Below are 17,263 nucleotides of genomic sequence, written 5' to 3' on the forward strand. Positions count from 1 at the left end.
ACTTAGGGCTTTTAGGAGATAGGACAATTAAGGTTAAATGAGGTCATAAGTGTGGGATCCTAATCCAACAGGATTGGTGGCCTTGTAAGAGCCAGCATACACACACCCCAGGAAGTGCACATAAAGATCTAAGGAGAATGTGACCATCTACAAGCTAGAAAGACAGCTCTTATCAGGAGCTGAATCTGCTGGTACCTTGATCTTGGACTTCCCCATTTCCAAAAGTGTGAGTAATAAATTTCTGTTCTTTATACTACTCAATCTATGGTATTTTGTTATGGCTGCCTGAGCCATACAGTATATATCAGAGTGAACAGATCACTATATAATATTAAGGAATGAATTCTAGCCTCACTAAGAAAAATAAAACTGTACCAGCTACAAGAATCACCATTAACTCCTATATAACATCTGTATTCAAGAAACCATATAGCACCCTGACTTATCCCACCAAACATATCTGCAGAAGAGTTATAACATTGGATCCTGGTAAGAAAGGTTATTTTTCAAGTTTGAATTATGGGCTCAGGACTCAGGCTACCTCCCCTCTCCTGCTATCTTTTCTTCTTCCCTCCCTCCCTCCCTCCCTCCTGCCTTCCTTCCTTTCTTTCTTCCTTCCCTAACAAACCATTAAGAGGCATTTGGTATTTAGCCCCTTAAAATGTTTCGGGAGTTCTATTTCCCTTGCATTTAGTATAGAGGTATCTCACCATCGTGATCGCCTCCCTGTTCCAGATTGCTGTCCCCTGGAAAGAACAGCACGGTGGGAACCATCATTCACTGCATTCAGGTAGAGAGTCAAGCAGTGTGGTTGTGGGTCTGGGAAAGGTGGGCAGAACAGATGAGAGGGGCTTGATGGGGAGAGAGTACCCAGGAACTACCTAGCAGCTGGATACAATTCCTCATTGCTTTCAAAGAACACATATCTAAGGACCGCTAGTTAGTTATGCAGCACCACAAAAGGACAGAATTAGGAGTAAATGAGCAAAAGCTGAAACCCAATGATCAGACACATAATTATTTCTACAAGTTTCCTCTTTTTCCTTTGCTGTGTAGCCAGGCAAGTGTTCCAGGCAAATAACCAAGTATCCTATATCCCATGAAGTTCTTTATTTAACCATAGATGTGACTGCTTCTCTTAGAGATGGAGACCTGACTGGTGGATTGTTGTACCCATATGCATTGTTAGATTTTTTTTAATGAGGTAAAGTAAGAATAGCCATTGTTATTATTGTTATATGAAAAGTCTCTTTGATAATTCTACAATAAGTTCAGAGTTTTCAAATTCTAGCAATGCTAATAATAATTTCTAACTCTACCCTAATATTTTACATCTACCATTCACCTGCTAACCCTCTAATTCACATGGGCAAAAAATTAAGGCTTAATAGTTACTACAGGTAACAGACTCTCAAAAGTTAGTATTATACTATTAAATCAAGTTAAAACTTTATAGTACCCATTAAGAAGAAAAGTATCATATTCCTAATTATAAAAGGAATTTTAGTTCCAAAATTTAAAAAAAAAGCCCTTCTTCAAAATTAAACCATATACTGACTGCAAAGGCAGAGGATATGGTGAGATACAGATGCAAGAAAAGACATGACATTAATAAGAAGTAGCTTCTTTTGAAAGTCCTTGGGTGCCTGGATGGCTCAGTGGGTTAAGCCTCTGCCTTCGGCTCAGGTCATGATCCCAGGGTCCTGGGATGGAGCCCCACACCAGGCTCCCCACTGAGTGGGGAGTCTGGTTCTCCTTCTCTCTCTTCCCCTCCCTTCACTAGGACCCTCCTTCTCTCTCTGTGTCAAATAAATAAATAAAATCTTAAAAGAAAGCCCTCCTAAACCTTGCTACTGTGAGTTTTCTATTGCAGTAGAGTTTCCCCACTGAGGGGTGAGGGGCATGGTGGTGAAAGAGAAATAAACTGCTTCCTGCTGAAAAGCTGCTAACTTATTATAAGCATCTATTGGGTGGGAGCATTGGTTCCTCCTCTATCCTAGAAGACAATTAAAGAAGGGGAAAAAAGGCCCACTGTTGAAAAAGGGAGCAAGACTAAGTGAATGGCAAAAATATACATATATATACACATATATATAAGTATTAAATTAAGTTACATATTAAATATATATTTGACATTGAATATTTATGATTTGTAGAGATAGGCACATACATGTAAAATACCTATAATTTTTTTTTAGAATTTAGTAAAAATTCTAACATTGATCTAACATGTCCAAACGTAGAACAATGATAATAAGAGTGTCATGTACCAAGGTCTATGATTAATCCAAAATCTGTGCATCTACAATCCACAAAAAGAGAATACTATAATCCCATTTGTTCAATAACAGCTTATTTTATGTGTCCTTTGAATATATGTGTCTGTTTGTGTACATTCTTGTATTGCATGACTATGTGTACACATATGGATACAGAAAGTACTTGTATACAAACTGTAGAAGGATATAGTTCAGACTATCAAAATGGCTCCTTCTTAGTTATTTAGTTAGTTATTTCAAGACTTAATAAACACACATGAACCCGCCAGGCAAAATAAAAGTTGGGATCTGGACAATAACCACATCCATTTCCCCTCACTCCCCTGACCTGAGGTAATCATCATCCTCAGTTTCCTATTCATGTAATCTTTCTCCTGGTGCAGGTGTGCAAGAGCTTCACTTGGCATTAACCTACGCAATATGGTAGCCATTAATCCCATGTAGCTATTGGGCATTTACTATTTGACTGAGGAACTGAATTATTAATTGTATTTACTTTTTATTAGTTTAAATTTATTTTTTTATTTTTTATAAGATTTTATTTATTTATTTGTCAGAGAGACAGAGAGAGAGAGAGAGAGAGGGAGAACACAAGTAGGCAGAGCAGCAGGCAGAGGCAGAGAGAGAAGCAGGCTCTGAGCAAGGAGCAAGGAGCCCAATGTGGGACTCGATCCCAGGACCCTGGGATCATGACCTGAGCCGAAGGCAGTGGCTTAACCAACTGAGCCACTCAGGCATCCCTATTAGTTTAAATTTAAATGTAAAAACTTTAACAGATATAAAATACATTTCTGTTAAACACAGCTCCATTGTTTTGGTATGACAGCATTTCACTTTAACTGCTGCATCACCTAGCTAATTTGTTGAAAGTTCTCCTATCAGATGCATGTGTCCTCTCCAGTATTATACATAAACATATAGCCAGTCTAGTTGGTATCAACTGATTCAGTTCAAACGATGTTTTCTTACATACTCATGTAACACTGTAATGTGTCTGATGCAGACAGCTCAAGTTATGAGAATCTCTTTGTATGTCACAAGTGGTAATTAAGTTGACATTCTTAACTACTTTAATTTTAATAAATTTTAGTTGAAATAAGTATGGATAAATTTTTAAAGTTTAAAAAGGTAGCATACTACTGATGAAGAATTGAGAGTTGATGCAGAAACTAGCACTAGAACCAGAACAGTAAAGAAAAAGGGAGGTTGGAGAGAAAAAAAGAAAAAAGGAGGCTGGCTGAAAGTATACTGGAAATTTCACAATGAATAGCAATTGCAATTTGCTGGAGCAGAGCAAAAGGAAAAAAAGCTGTTTGTTTGTTATGCAAAAAAAAATGATAAAGATAATAAAATGGACAGTATTAAGACCTTTTCAGTAGATATATAGTAAATTTGGTAACTTTCTTCTCAATGATCAAAAAAGAATTAATGCTATTAGCCACATGAATTAAAAATTAAATGTCCAACAAAATGTTTTGAAGTGATTTCAAACAGAATCTGAGCTTATAAATTTGTATAGCTATAAATGGCTTGGATTCTTGCACAAAAAAGAAAACAATTTTTCCATAGACATCTGGTTATATTCAGTTTTCTTGTATATTATGAGAAAAGACTAAAAAGGTACTTCACAAAAAGTGAAAGATTTTTCAGTCAAGCCACCCAAAAATCGCCTGAACACAAAATTTTTTAACAATATCAACTGGTTCAAAATTTGAAAAACACAATTACTTTTCTTTAGCTTTCAATGAATAGTGCAACATAAAAGACATTGCCCAATTAATACTGGAAGTATGCTTTGTTTTGAAAAACTTCCAAATTTATGAAGAAATACTGTCAATTTATGGCCTGAAAAATTGAACTCAGACATAAATATTTTTAAATCTTTTATATCTGCCAAAGAAGAATTTCAGCTAGATGTGAAAAATTAAATTCTATTCTAATAACGGTACTTCAGCCACATTAACTAAAAAAAAATCTGGGTTTAATGTAATTCTAAAACAACTGACTAATGTTTCCCTTAATGCTTTATTCTACTGTATGATATTCATGTTCAGTTTTCTAAAGCAGACTCTTGAAATGTCATGGATATCATTGTTAAATAATCATTATATATTTGGAAATGCCATTGCAATGTCATATAATGGAATTGTGGGGGAAAAAAATAAAATACAAGGAATATAATGATGTGTGTTCTTTGCCAATGCTTGTTGGGTAAGTCCTAGAAGTTTACAAAGATCTACCATTGTTCTAATTCAAGATTTTATTAAAGCAAATGAGTGCTTGCCAAATTTTCAATGAAGATCAAAAAATGGCACAGTATATTATATTTTCTCATTGATATCACACTACATGTGAATGAACTAAATTTATATCTCCCTGAGGGAAAAAAAAAAAAGAAGCTGATTTGTGACCCAGCCAGACAGGCACAAAATTTGAAATTGAAATTTTTCAGAGTATACAATCCAATGATAGTATGCAATAATAATTTTACATTTTTCTAACATAAAACAATTTTAAGAAAAATTTGAAAACTGATATACTGACATTGATAAACTTAGTTATTTACAAATTTATATAACACCACTTTGAATTCAATGTTAATTACATTGAGTTGGTATAAGTTTTAGTAAATTTATTTAACTTGGAAAGACATTTTGAAATTGATATGCATTTGTTTCAAAGTCAAATAAAATCTTCCAAAAAAGAAGAACCAGTTGTGTCAATGTATATGCATATAATACAAAAATAATTTTTTGGTACTTGATTCATTTATTGGAACTTTTAACTATGCTTGGAATTACCTGGATATGTGATTCTATTTTTTCAACTGTAAATCTTATGAAATCTAATACAGATCAAATATTTGCAATGAAAATTTTATTTCCAAATTGAGATATAAGAGATAAAATACAAAATGGACTTAGAAATTTTAGTATAAAACATGTAAAATACCACTTTAATAATATGGTTTCAACCTCCTGGAGCTTTAGTTTACTCATCTGTAAGATGAGAATAATAACGTATGTCTTAAAATGTTGTTGTGAGGATTGACAAGTCTCACACGAAAGTACTAAACATATGAAGGGACTTCATAAACAGTATCCTTGCAAAACTAAAGCTCTGATCAGAAGTATGTGGCCAGTGAATAAGGGTTATTATCCTAGACTTCTTTGGAAATGACCCTTTGTGACAGTACTTTCCCAAGTAAAGCAACTATATTTCCATGTCTGGAAATAAAATGAAAGCAAAACAAGCCCCAGTTTTGGCAGATCTCAGAAACAGCTGTAAGAGTCTACATCTTGTGCCTTTTGGGATTCTATTATAATCTAACTCTACACTGTCCATTAGGTTAACCATTAACTGTTGTAATAATTAACTGGAACTTCTGTTTCTGGTCAAGATGGAGTAAAAAGGCCCAGATTTATCTTTCTGCCTAAGTAATGAAAAAAGTAGAAAAAAATATATAAAAGAATGACATTCAAGACACTGGACATAGGTAATAAAGGACAGTGATTCCCGAGGGATGGAAAACAAGCAAGGTAAGCTCTATTCACTACTCCCTGAAGAAAGAGTTCACAGAGGAGAGTCCTAAAGACAGAGGAGAAAGTTCTCAGCAGGAAAACTTTGGAGATGCACAGAGGCTTTCTCAAGTACTCAGCAGAGCAATGATTATCACGTACATGTGAGGAAACTAACTGAGTCTGGGGAAAGAACCACCCCAAAGAATTAGAGAGCACAATCCTCAGGGATTATGCAGGGATGGGAAAAGTGCATGTCTCCATCTACCAGAGAGGAAAACTTCATAATTCATGAGCACTGGCTAGAGTACAAAGATGGGTCTTGCCTCAGTAAGTGGGGAAAAATACCCTTAGACTAAATGAAGCTCTGGTCCTGCTAACAAAACTTAATAGGATTAAAAATTGTTTCCCAGTAACCTATCTGCACCCAGGACAGAGATCAGGGATATTTATAATTCCTATAAAAATACCCAGTACCCAAAAACATAAAAATTCACAGTATCTGACACTCAAATCAAAAGTTATCAGGTATCGGGATGCCTGGGTGGCTCAGTTGGTTAAGCCGCTGCCTTCAGCTCAGGTCATGATTCCAGGGTCCTGGGATCGAGTCCCGCATTGGGCTCCTTGCTCGGCAGGGAGCCTGCTTCTCTCTCCACCTCTGCCTGCTTGTGCGCTTGCACGCGCGCTCTTTCTGACAAATAAATTAAAAAAAAATGTTATCAGGTATGAAAAGGAGTAGAAAAATATAACCCATTCACTGAGAAATCAGTCAACTGAAATGGACTGAAAAATGACAGAATTAGTAGACAGGGACACTGAAACAGTTACAATGACTATACTTCATATGTTCAGAAGCAAGAGGAAAGACTAAAAATGTTAAACAGAGATATCAACATATAAAAATAAGACGAAATTTGAACTTCTAGAGATGAAACCTACATTGTCTGAAATGGAAAACACAGTGAGTGGGATTAACAATAGATTATACATTTCAGAAGGAAAGATTAGTGACCTTGAAGGCAAAACAATAGAAACCATCCAAAAGGAAACACAGAGAAAAATGAACGAAAAAAAAACCTAGGGCATTAGTGAATTGTGGCACTATATCAAGTGATCAAATACACTATAATTGGAATCACCAAAGGAAGAATGAGGGAAACAAAAAAATGATGCCTGGAAAACTTCTAAACTTGATGAAAACAGCCAATAGAGCCAAAAAACAAAACGAAACAAAATTCCAACCACAAGAAAGATGAAGAAAACTATACCACGTCTCATAATCCAATTGCTTTAAAATCAATGATAAAAACATCTCAAAGGCAGACAAAAAAGAGACACATATAGAAAATGAAAGATAGGAAAAAGACTAAATGTTTTCCCTCAGGAAACAAAACTCGTTTGTCTAATCTCATCACTTCTATGCAATTTGTTAGCGGAGATCCTATTCTGTGCAATAAAGCTGGTAAAAAAATAAAATACATTCACATTGGGAAGGAAAACATCAGATTCTCTTTACTTACAAGATATAATTATCTATTTTTTTAAAGATTTATTTGACAGAGAGAGAATGGGAGAAAGCACAAGCAGGGGGATCACCAGAGGGAGAGGAAGAAGTAGGTTCTCCACTGAGCAGGAATCTTGATGCGGGGCTTGATCCCAGGATCCTCAGATCATGACCAGAGCTGAAGGCAGACGCTTAACCAACTGAGGCACCCAGGTGCCCCCATAATTATCTATGTTAAATATCTAATGGAATCTACCAAAGAGTTACTAGATAATAAATGAGTTTATCAAGATTGTAGAGTATAAAGTCAATATGCAAAAATCAATAGTATTTCTATATACTATCAAAAAAACAATTGGATATTAAAATTTAAGAAGCAATACTATTCATAATAGCATGAAATTATAAAATTATGTAGGGATATATCTGACAAAAGATGTGCACGACATACAAATGGGAAACTACAAAACATCGCTGAGGGAAATTACAGAAGACCTAAGTAAATGGAGAAAAATACTGTGTTAATGGGTTGGAAGACCCAATACTGTTAGATCAATTCTCCCTAAGTTGATCTATATAATTCAATGCAATGTCATCAAAGCACCAGCAGGTGTTTTTGTTGTTGTTGTTTTTGTTTTTGTTTTTGGTAGAAATTGACAAATTGATTCTAAAAATCATTTGGAAATGCAAAGAACCTAGGAGAGACAAAACAAGTCTAAAAAAGAACAAAGTTAAATAGATAACACTACTTGATTTCAAGATTTGCTATACAGCTATAGTTATCAACTATGTTATATTGGCATAAATATATACAAAATTATGAATGGGATAAAAATTCCAGAAACAGATCCACACATATATAGTCAATTATTTTTCAACAAAGTTGCAGGAACATTTCAACAAACAGTGTGGGAACAATTGGATATTCATAGACAAAAAAACCCTACCACCACCACCACAAACAGAAACTAATTTAATCTTTATCTTATAACATACACAAAAATTTACTCCAAACTCACAGTCCCAAATCTAAGAAAATGTAAGTCTTTGCAACTTTAGGTTAGGCAGATATTCTTAGACATGACACTAAAAGGACTATTCATGGGGCGCCTGAGTGGCTCAGTCAGTTAAGCATGTGACTCGATTTTGGCTCAGGCCATGATCTCAGGGTCATGAGATGAAGCCCCATGTTGGGCTGTCATGGGCATGAAGCCTGCTTAAGATTCTCTCTCCCTCTCTCTCTGCCCCTCCCCTCCCCTGCTCTCATATGTCTGTGCATAGTCTTAAATAAATACATACATAAATAAATCTTAAAAAAATAAAAAGATAGGGGTGTCTGGGTTGCTCAGTTGTTAAGCATCTGCCTTTGGCTCAGGTAATGATCCCAGTGTCCTGGGATTGAGCCCGCATCAGGCTCCCTGCTCAGCAGGAAGCCTGCTTCTCCATCTCCCATTCCCCCTGCTTGCATTCCCTCTGTTGCTGTCTCTCTCTCTCTTTCTCTCTCTCTGTGTGTGTCAACTAAACAAATAAAATCTTTAAAATAAAATAAAATAAAAAGATAAACATTATTCATAAAATAAAAAATTGATAAACTGGAGTTCATTGGAATTAAAAATTCCTACACCTTGAAAGACACCTTAGAGAGAATGAAAAGACAAGTCACATACTACTGGAAAATATTATCAAATCATGTATATAAAGGACTTGTATCCAGAATATACAAAAATTATCTATAAAATAGACATAAATAACTAGCCCAATAAAAAAGATGAGCAAAAGATTTGGACCATATTTTACTTAAGAAAGATGTATGGATGGTAAATAAGCACATGAGATGCTCAACATCTTTAGTCATTAGGGAAATGAAAATGCAAACTATAATATCAAATATGAAAAAGACTGATCATACCGAGTTCATGAGGATATGGAACAACTGGAATTTTTATACAATGCTGGTGGGTATTTAAAATAACAACCAGTTGAGAAAACAATTTCTAAGTTTCTTAAAAAGTTAAATATATACCTGCCGGATAGCCCAGTCATTCCATTCCTATATATCCAAAAGAAATGAAAGCATATGTCCAAACACAGACCTGTACACAGAGTCAAAGCAGCTTTATTTGTAATATCTAAAAAATGGAAACAACCCAAATGTCTATCAGCAAATGGATGGATAAACAGTGAACAAATTGGTGTATATCCATACAATGAAATATTACTTAGTAATAAAAAGTAATGAACTACTGATAGACACTATAACATGGGTGAATCCCAAATTAATTATGCTGGGTAAAAGAAACCACACCCCCCAAACTCCCCTCAAAAAGGTACATTCTGAATAATAATTTATATAAAACTCTAGAAAAAGTAAACTAATCTACAGTGACAGACAGTATATCAGTGGTTGCCTGGGGATATGGTGGCAGGGAAGAACAGGAGGGAGAGATTATAAAGGGTTACAAGGAAATTTGGGTGGTTATCTTGATTGTGGTAATGGTTCCACAGGCATATATGAGTATCAAAACTTACAAATTTTATACTTTAAATACATGCAGTTTATTACATGTCAATTACATATCAATAAAGCTGTTAACTTTTAAAATTGCTTAAAAGTTCAATTATCAGTTACATTAGTCACATTGCAAATTTTTAAACAGCCACATGTGACCAGTGGCTACCATTTTGCACAGCGCAAGTGAAGAACATTTCCATCACTGTTCAAAGTACTAGACTTACTGGAGAGCACTGATCTAACTCATAAAGGAAAAAAAAAAAAGGCGCATCTCTTTCTTTTGTTTCTCCGGTATTTACCAACCCTAAACTTCAAGAATGGGATAAACATGCCAGCATGGCACTGATGTATACATTACCCAAGAATCTTTAAAAGCAGATTTTATTAAGTTTATTTTAATGTAACTTTGCTGTGAAGCAAAATATACCCTCTACTCACAATCATGTAGCACACTATTCCCTCATTTAGATATCATAACTTCTATGCATTATTTATTTAATTAGTTTTTTCCAAAGCTCAAGTTGAAGGCAATTTTAAACTAAATGATGTGGGAAAAATGGAACAATAACACTCTCTTGGAACTTACTTTCTCCTGGTAGTCCAAGTGGTTGTAACTTCAAAATAACATCTAAATAGGGATATACATATTTTTTATATACTCACAGATATCCTACAAGTTACTCTGAAATATGTAGCATGTTTCAGAATATGCTACATAATGCAACTAAATTTTCCTTTCTAAAAGAATCAAGCATATAACTCACCACAGAGTTTCAAATGTGAGAACAAACATGAAAATACACTATATACTGAAATGTTTCACATTCAAGGATCAGTTAGGACACAGTTGTTCAACTTTGTATTCTAACTAAAGCTTTTTTCTTTCCTTTACTAAAGGTCTCAGTTTTGATAGAGGTGATTTTATTTAAAAAGACTCAAATTCTCTATTCTGCCCCCACCCTTGTAGCCAATGGACTTAGAAGGCAGAGTCTGTTTGCTCAGTGTTTTGTTTCAATATACAGAATGCAGGGCTGAGATCCTCCATGGTCCCTGTTCCAAAGCCTGACGCCCTAACCCTTTATGCACAGTTTGATGCCTGAGACATCTCTGTCTTAGAAATGGAATAAAGAAAAAGGCAACCGGGGTTGTGGGGGGAGGGGGAGGGAGTCTGGTGGCCAGTGCAGACCACGCAAAATCACCCCCAAACAGTATATTGTAGTAGATAAGCAAGAATTATAAAAATAGAAACCAAGTCCCTCTGTTGTTTGCAGAAGCAGAACTCACAAGCCAGTTTCACTTACTTTTTTACACCGACAGAGCCATTTTCCTTGTTTTCCATGTCAACAGATAGCATGGGAAGGCTGCAGGGTTCCTTTACTTCAGCAACTAATCAATAAGGGAGAAAAGCTTGTGTTTAATTCTTAGAAAGTGAGAGAAGAATATATATTCTGAATCGGAAACATAGTGGTCCCTTTTACAGCTTCACACCAGTTCACGTATGTTTGTTTAAACCTCCAGTTCCCTCAGCGATAGATAGGAGAGATGTGATTAAACCTAAAGAACTAGAGGAGGCGGATTGGGGTGCTTTCATCTGTACTGGCACTCCCTGCTTTGACAATAAGCATTTACAAATGAAATTGAATCCTCCTTCAAAACAAGTGCTGTGTGAACTGGCACAGCTTCCCCTGGGTGCCAAGCTCTCACTTAAGACATTGCAACTCATAAATGAGTCAAAGTCAAGAAAAACAATCACCCTTTTCCTGCCCCTTCAGACCAGGGGCTAGGATTTCTTTTTTTTTTTTAATTGTATTTTTTGTTGTTGTTGTTTGTTCACTCACAAACCTTCTATTTTTTCATTGCAATGCAAAAGAGCACTTAAAGCTTTTGTCAGCAAGTATTCCCCTACCTCACATATGCTCAACGAAAGCCTCAAAACCTGTGAGATGGCCACGCTGTGGTAAAGCTGGAAGCTCACAAAAATGTCAGATATCCCTTAGCACAGAAGGTTGGTGCTGGGGTGTGTGCGTGTGTGTGTGTGTGTGTGTGTGTGTGTGTGTGTGTAAGAGAGGGGAGGCAGCTCATTAGATTTACATAAAAATCACCAAAACGTCCAAGGAGATATAGTAGCATCTATCACTTTGTCTTTTTGTTTAGTAGGATGAGGACTGTGAAAAAATAAAAAACCCTCCACAATTAATATGCAATTAGCAAGATGAAAAAGCTATGAACAAAACTGCTTTAAAAAACTAGTTCTGAAACGTGCTTGTTCTACAGCTGAAGCCATAAATTAAATACATTTCCTCTCAAATTACTTTATACTTCGGCACTCCTTCTCTAGGGATTACTCTGACATGACAAGTGCATCATTTAGTATATTCACAAGATTTTATCACTGTTCGAGAAGTAGATGATTAACAAATAATACTGTTAAGTGTGGGATAATCTTCACTTCTGATACACACACATACAAACACACACGTGCACGTGCACACACACACACAAACTTCCAGTTGCTAAACCACTTAGATCATTCATAGAGAAATCCAACATTTAATAGACATATAGATATTAACATACATTCACACACCGTTACAGAGTAGACAGAAGATAGTGCTGCTGCTCCATGCCAAAAGAATGATTTCACTTCAGTTGGAAACTGTTACACATTCACCATTTTCTAAGCATCTCAGAAAAAACAAAACAAAACTAAACACTAACAATGATACTCTGTAACACCATACTACATTGTCTTATTATTATTATTACTATTATTATTTTCTTTTTGTGGAAGAGTAAAAAGAAAACCTACCTAGAAGCAACTAAAACATGTCATTTTTTATAGGCTTATCAAGAGCAGCCAAAGAAACCCCAATGTTTTCTTTCACAAAGTAGGCTGGCAAAGGAATTCAATAAGGAGGTACAATTTGACACAGTGAAATAAAACCAGGCTGGCTCTCAGCCAACATGACGTTAGGAATCACACACAAGCTGCACCAACTGCCTTCTGGTTCATGGCTGACTTTTTAAAGCTACAGTGTGCCTGTTCACTTTTGCTAACTACCTTCAGCACAATTAGTGGAAGTGAATGAATCAGGAGTCCAAGAACTGCAGAATTCTCCCTGCACCTGTCTTGTAAAGAAAAACCTGCAGTATTGATAGCCTCTTCTTTACTCTCCCCCCCCACCCCCCTTCATGGTTGCTGCATGATAGATCCTTGCTGTTGTTCTAAGCAGGAATGTCATGTTTTGAAAACTATTTTTCTCCCCCATGGGAGAAAAAAACAAGAGAAAATAAGAGAAAGAACCTAGCACTACTGGCTACAATCAGTAAATACTCAGGAGCTGCAGACCTGTGTTACACTTTCTTCCTAACAGAGACTCATGGACAAAGTTCCCAGGGCTGGCTTTTAAGCAATCTCTTTAAGAATAAGGAAAGCACTGCCCAGCAGAAAATCCTTTTCTTCATTATGCAGGAAGTAACATATTTCAGAGGATGCAAAGTGGATGACCAGATCTTTTGAGAACACCTACATTCTTTTATTTTGGCATTCAACCTACCATATAAAGTCAGCCAAAATGAAAAATGAAACAAATCTCATTCTACAAAAATAATTAGTTCTGGGAGGTTTAATCTTAACTGTTTATTCCAGTTGCATACAAAGCGTAATTCAACAAATCTAACTAACACTATCCATGAGCACCAGGTCCTATATTAGTTACATATGAAAAAGAAGATACTATGCCAACCTCCAAATTCATAGTATCTCCGCCCATTCAGGAAATGGGAAGGTGGCATAGGGAGACTAGGAATGATCTTTTAATTTACCCTGGTCAATCTCACAGTTCCCTTGCTTGGCTGGAAACCACGGTTGAATGGAAACATTCCCATTCCACAAATATGCCATAGATACACAGAAAGCATGCATAGCTTTCATCAAAAGAAACAACAATCAATATTTGGACACTTTTAAGTCAAGATGTCAACTAAACTACTTAAGATAGGGCAGAAAGAATACAGGTTCCCAAGAAGGAATGTAGAGAAAAAAAATCATCTGCTGCTTTATGACTGCGTAGAATTCAGGAAGAATTGAGGAGAAAGTAACAGGTCTCCCTTTTCTTTAATAATTTTTTAAGGGCCCTAGAAGAAGATCAGAAATTATAATCTAAATTTGCAACCTGAATTTCAAAGTCAAATTTCTTTTCCCCTCATTTATTCCAAGAAGGATATTAGAAATGTTCAACTTCATGAAAGATCATCACTGAGAAAGATTTCAAATGCTCTCTCTGCCCATCTTCACCATCCCTCCTTTGAAAAAGCAAATGATAATTTAGGGACAAATTCTAAAAACAACAATAATAATAACAACAATAATTTAGGGACAAATTCTAAGTGTTCATTTATTTTTGAGGACCATTTTTTTGAGTCTGGTCAAACAGGGGAGTCTTATCACCACTGATCAAAATGATGAACTCTTCTGGAGATAGAGAGCCCTTTCACCAACAGATTTCATAATGCTTTGGGAGTTGGTCTGAAATTCCTGAAATGTGCTCCAACTAAATTCAGATGGGCTGGGGTGTGAGTCCTGGGGGGAAGGATGGATGGCAAACGTGTCTCAACATCACTGTCACGCCAATGGCTCAGAACAAAATCAGGTCAGCTCTGAATCTTGAAAGGAGAGGCAAAGAAAATCTAGTTACACGTAACTTTTCCTTAAACACCCCTACAGGAGGAAGGTTTCTGTGAAGTTTCTCCAAGATTTTCTTCCTACACATAGAGGACATCTCCTTCTCTCTCCTCTGCTGTGATTAAGTTTGCCTGTTAGATAAGGGTAAAGGTTTCAGAAGGTGATGTAGGAAATCAATCCCATTTTATAGGGAAAAAAAGAGCCTAGAAAGCATTCTAAATTCTAACAAGGGCAGGTTTCACTCATCAGCTAGTTTCCAACTTTGGAATAAATCGACATTTGTGGGTATAAATATATATACTGGTACTCACCCACTTCCTCCTTACTCTCTACAACAAACTGATTTAATTCTCTTCTCCATTTTAATAAAAATGATGCGTATGTATATTGTATATGGTACGTGTATACAGCCTGTAGGATAAACAAAATGTGTGTATGTAATGTTTATGTGATGTGTATGCTGTGTAATACGTATGGTATGTGTTTGTGGCGTGTGTAGAGTGTAGAGTGCATGGTGCGTTTTTATGGGCGCGGGTGTGTAGTGTGTTAAGTGCAGGGTGAGAGAGACAAACAAGATCTTCTGATCCATTATTCTGATATTACGGGATGCGCTAGAATAACTTGGGAGATCCTCGTGTTGGGATTCTGAAGCAGAACTTTCGGGCACACTTGAGAATGGGCTGAGGAGGGGAGATGAGTCAGCAAGGGCGGGAAGCTGGTGCCTCTGATAGAGCTTTTTATTGTTCAGGACTCATTCCCCCATCCCAGCCCCCACCCCGGGAACCGGCGGTGTCCCAAAGGACCCACTCGCCCTGCCTCCCGTCAGGGAACCGGCCCGCAGGAGTGTCCAGCCCACATCGCAGAGTGCAGACCTGGGTCCACGTGGCTGCCGAAGAAACCTCGAGAAGTCGCCGGAGGGCAGGGCTGTGCTCACCGCGTCCCTAAGGGCGTCTCAGGGGAGAGGGAGGCGCGGCCTGGAGAGCGAGCGGTGGGGCAAGACTGAAGGCAGGAGAGGGGACGCCTGGAAGCCTCTTGCATGAGCGGCGCCGTCCGATAGACAAACGACTCGCTGGTGGCACCGGCGACAAGAGGGGAAAGTTTCTGACTAAGACTTTCAAGAAGAAACCGTTCGTCTTTGAGTTTGGGGGCTCCCCGGGGAGCCCGTCTGTGGAAAGGGAGTGTGGGGGTGTGGCGCTCGCTGGGCGCCCCGCCGCGCCGTGCCACCACCCAGTCCCATCCTGCGAGCTCTGCCCCGCAGCCCGGCGAGCCGCAGCTCTGGCGGAGCCCGGCACGCTTCTGCCCCCAGTTCCACTCCAGGGTGACACATTCCACGCTCGTAGGTGCAACAAGCTGCGGGAGCGCCGGACACACAGCAGTGGCGAGGGAGGGCAGGGCGGTTTTTATTGTGGTTTTCTTCGTTTCCTTTAATCCTGGAGAGGGTAGAGAGTGGCCGCGTTCCCAGTGCCCTCGCAGCACTAGCGTATCACTTACCTCCCCGCATGGCCGGCGCCGGGAGGCTTTCCCCCGCGCAGAGCTCGGCGGCCGCCACGCGCCCAACCCGGGTGCAGCCGGCCGGGCGCGCGCGCGGCACGCCGGGACTTGTAGTCCTCCGCCGGCGGGCGGGGCAGGGGTCCGAGGGCTGGACCACGGGGAAGCGGAGAGGTCGGGAAGGGAGGGCGCAGGGCCGGGGCCGTTTGAAAGTCGGGGACGGCATTTGCAACAACTTAAAACCTCCAGGGAGCTGAGGGAAGGGAACATTCTTAGAGAGAGTTTTAAATTGGGGGTGTTCAGGCCAATACCATTATCGCCCGGTCTTACTGGCTCACGACCCGTTGAACTTAAGCTGGGTTTGGGCGGTAATGACAAGTAGACATTTCCGGAGCCAAATTCATATTATTTGGGGCCTTACTCTTCCTTCACTCCGAGCACAAACGTGGCGTGCTCTACTTGGAACACCTTTGCTTTCGTTCACAGAGTAACTCAGCTGAACCCCAGGGCATGTAAAGGTAGGGTGAATATATCGCACTTTACATTTGTAGAGCACTCCACAGTTCACAGAGCACCCTTCATTCGGTTCCTTTTGTTGAAACGATAGAACAACACTGAGTTAGGCAGAGAAAAAAGTAAGATGCAGGAAGTTTTTTGTATCCGCTTTATTCATTTCCTTTTCTACCCTGCTCTCAGCAGCTGGGAGAGAAGGAGGGCTTTGGGCAGATGTGGTGGGCGCGGTAAAAGAAGAGTCTGCCCTGAAGGACTCTCTTGAAATAGCTGATGGGTGAATCCTTAGTAAGGAAATAAGTAAAATCAAGGAACCTATGGGTTGGAAGAATGGACGGGGGAGCATAGAGACAGAATGGAAGATTGTGATCAGGCTAGAGGCAATATGGAAAAGTGGTAGATGGATAATGGAGGAAGGAAGAGGAAAGAAATGGCGTGGGGGGAGGTGTGGATGGGGGTGGATGGGGGCGGGGTGTAAAGACTGACTAGAAGGCTGTGATGAGACTAGAGAAAATATGAAAATGTTGTATCAGAAAAAAAAAAAAAAAGCAAAAAACAACGGGGATTTTAGAAGCCAGATAGAGCTGGGATCCTGGTGTCACTTTATGAACTAGCTTTATGAACTTAGATAAGTTATTTGACTCTTCCATACCTCTTATCCTCATCTTTAAAATTTCAATAATAATAACTCCTACTTTATTATGTGGTCATACAGATTAAAAGAGATGGGAAGCATTTAGTATAGTGGCTGGCATATAATGAGCACTG

At 38.3% G+C, this 17,263-nt stretch overlaps 1 protein-coding gene across 7 annotated transcripts in view; it reads right to left on the reverse strand.

Annotated features, from left to right (window-relative positions):
- SAMD13 (sterile alpha motif domain containing 13) overlaps positions 1 to 16,072 on the reverse strand; it is a 55,184-nt gene extending 39,112 nt beyond the window's left edge. For 3 of the 7 annotated variants that reach the window (XM_047726803.1, XM_047726802.1, XM_047726801.1), the window contains exons 1-2: positions 15,989 to 16,072; positions 11,115 to 11,199 (exon numbers count right to left, since the gene is read on the reverse strand). In XM_047726803.1, the coding sequence (XP_047582759.1) occupies positions 11,115 to 11,199; positions 15,989 to 15,998 (95 nt within the window). In that variant the 5' untranslated portion in view covers positions 15,999 to 16,072. Of the gene's footprint in view, positions 1 to 11,114; positions 11,200 to 12,390; positions 12,499 to 12,622; positions 12,953 to 15,369; positions 15,969 to 15,988 lie in introns of those variants that run through there. The other 4 variants (XM_047726806.1, XM_047726804.1, XM_047726807.1 and 1 more) reach the window with 4 other exon arrangements.
- Positions 16,073 to 17,263: the final 1,191 nt, after the last annotated feature.

Source organism: Lutra lutra, chromosome 4 (genome assembly GCF_902655055.1).
Source record: "Lutra lutra chromosome 4, mLutLut1.2, whole genome shotgun sequence".
Classification (NCBI taxonomy): Eukaryota; Metazoa; Chordata; class Mammalia; order Carnivora; family Mustelidae; genus Lutra; species Lutra lutra.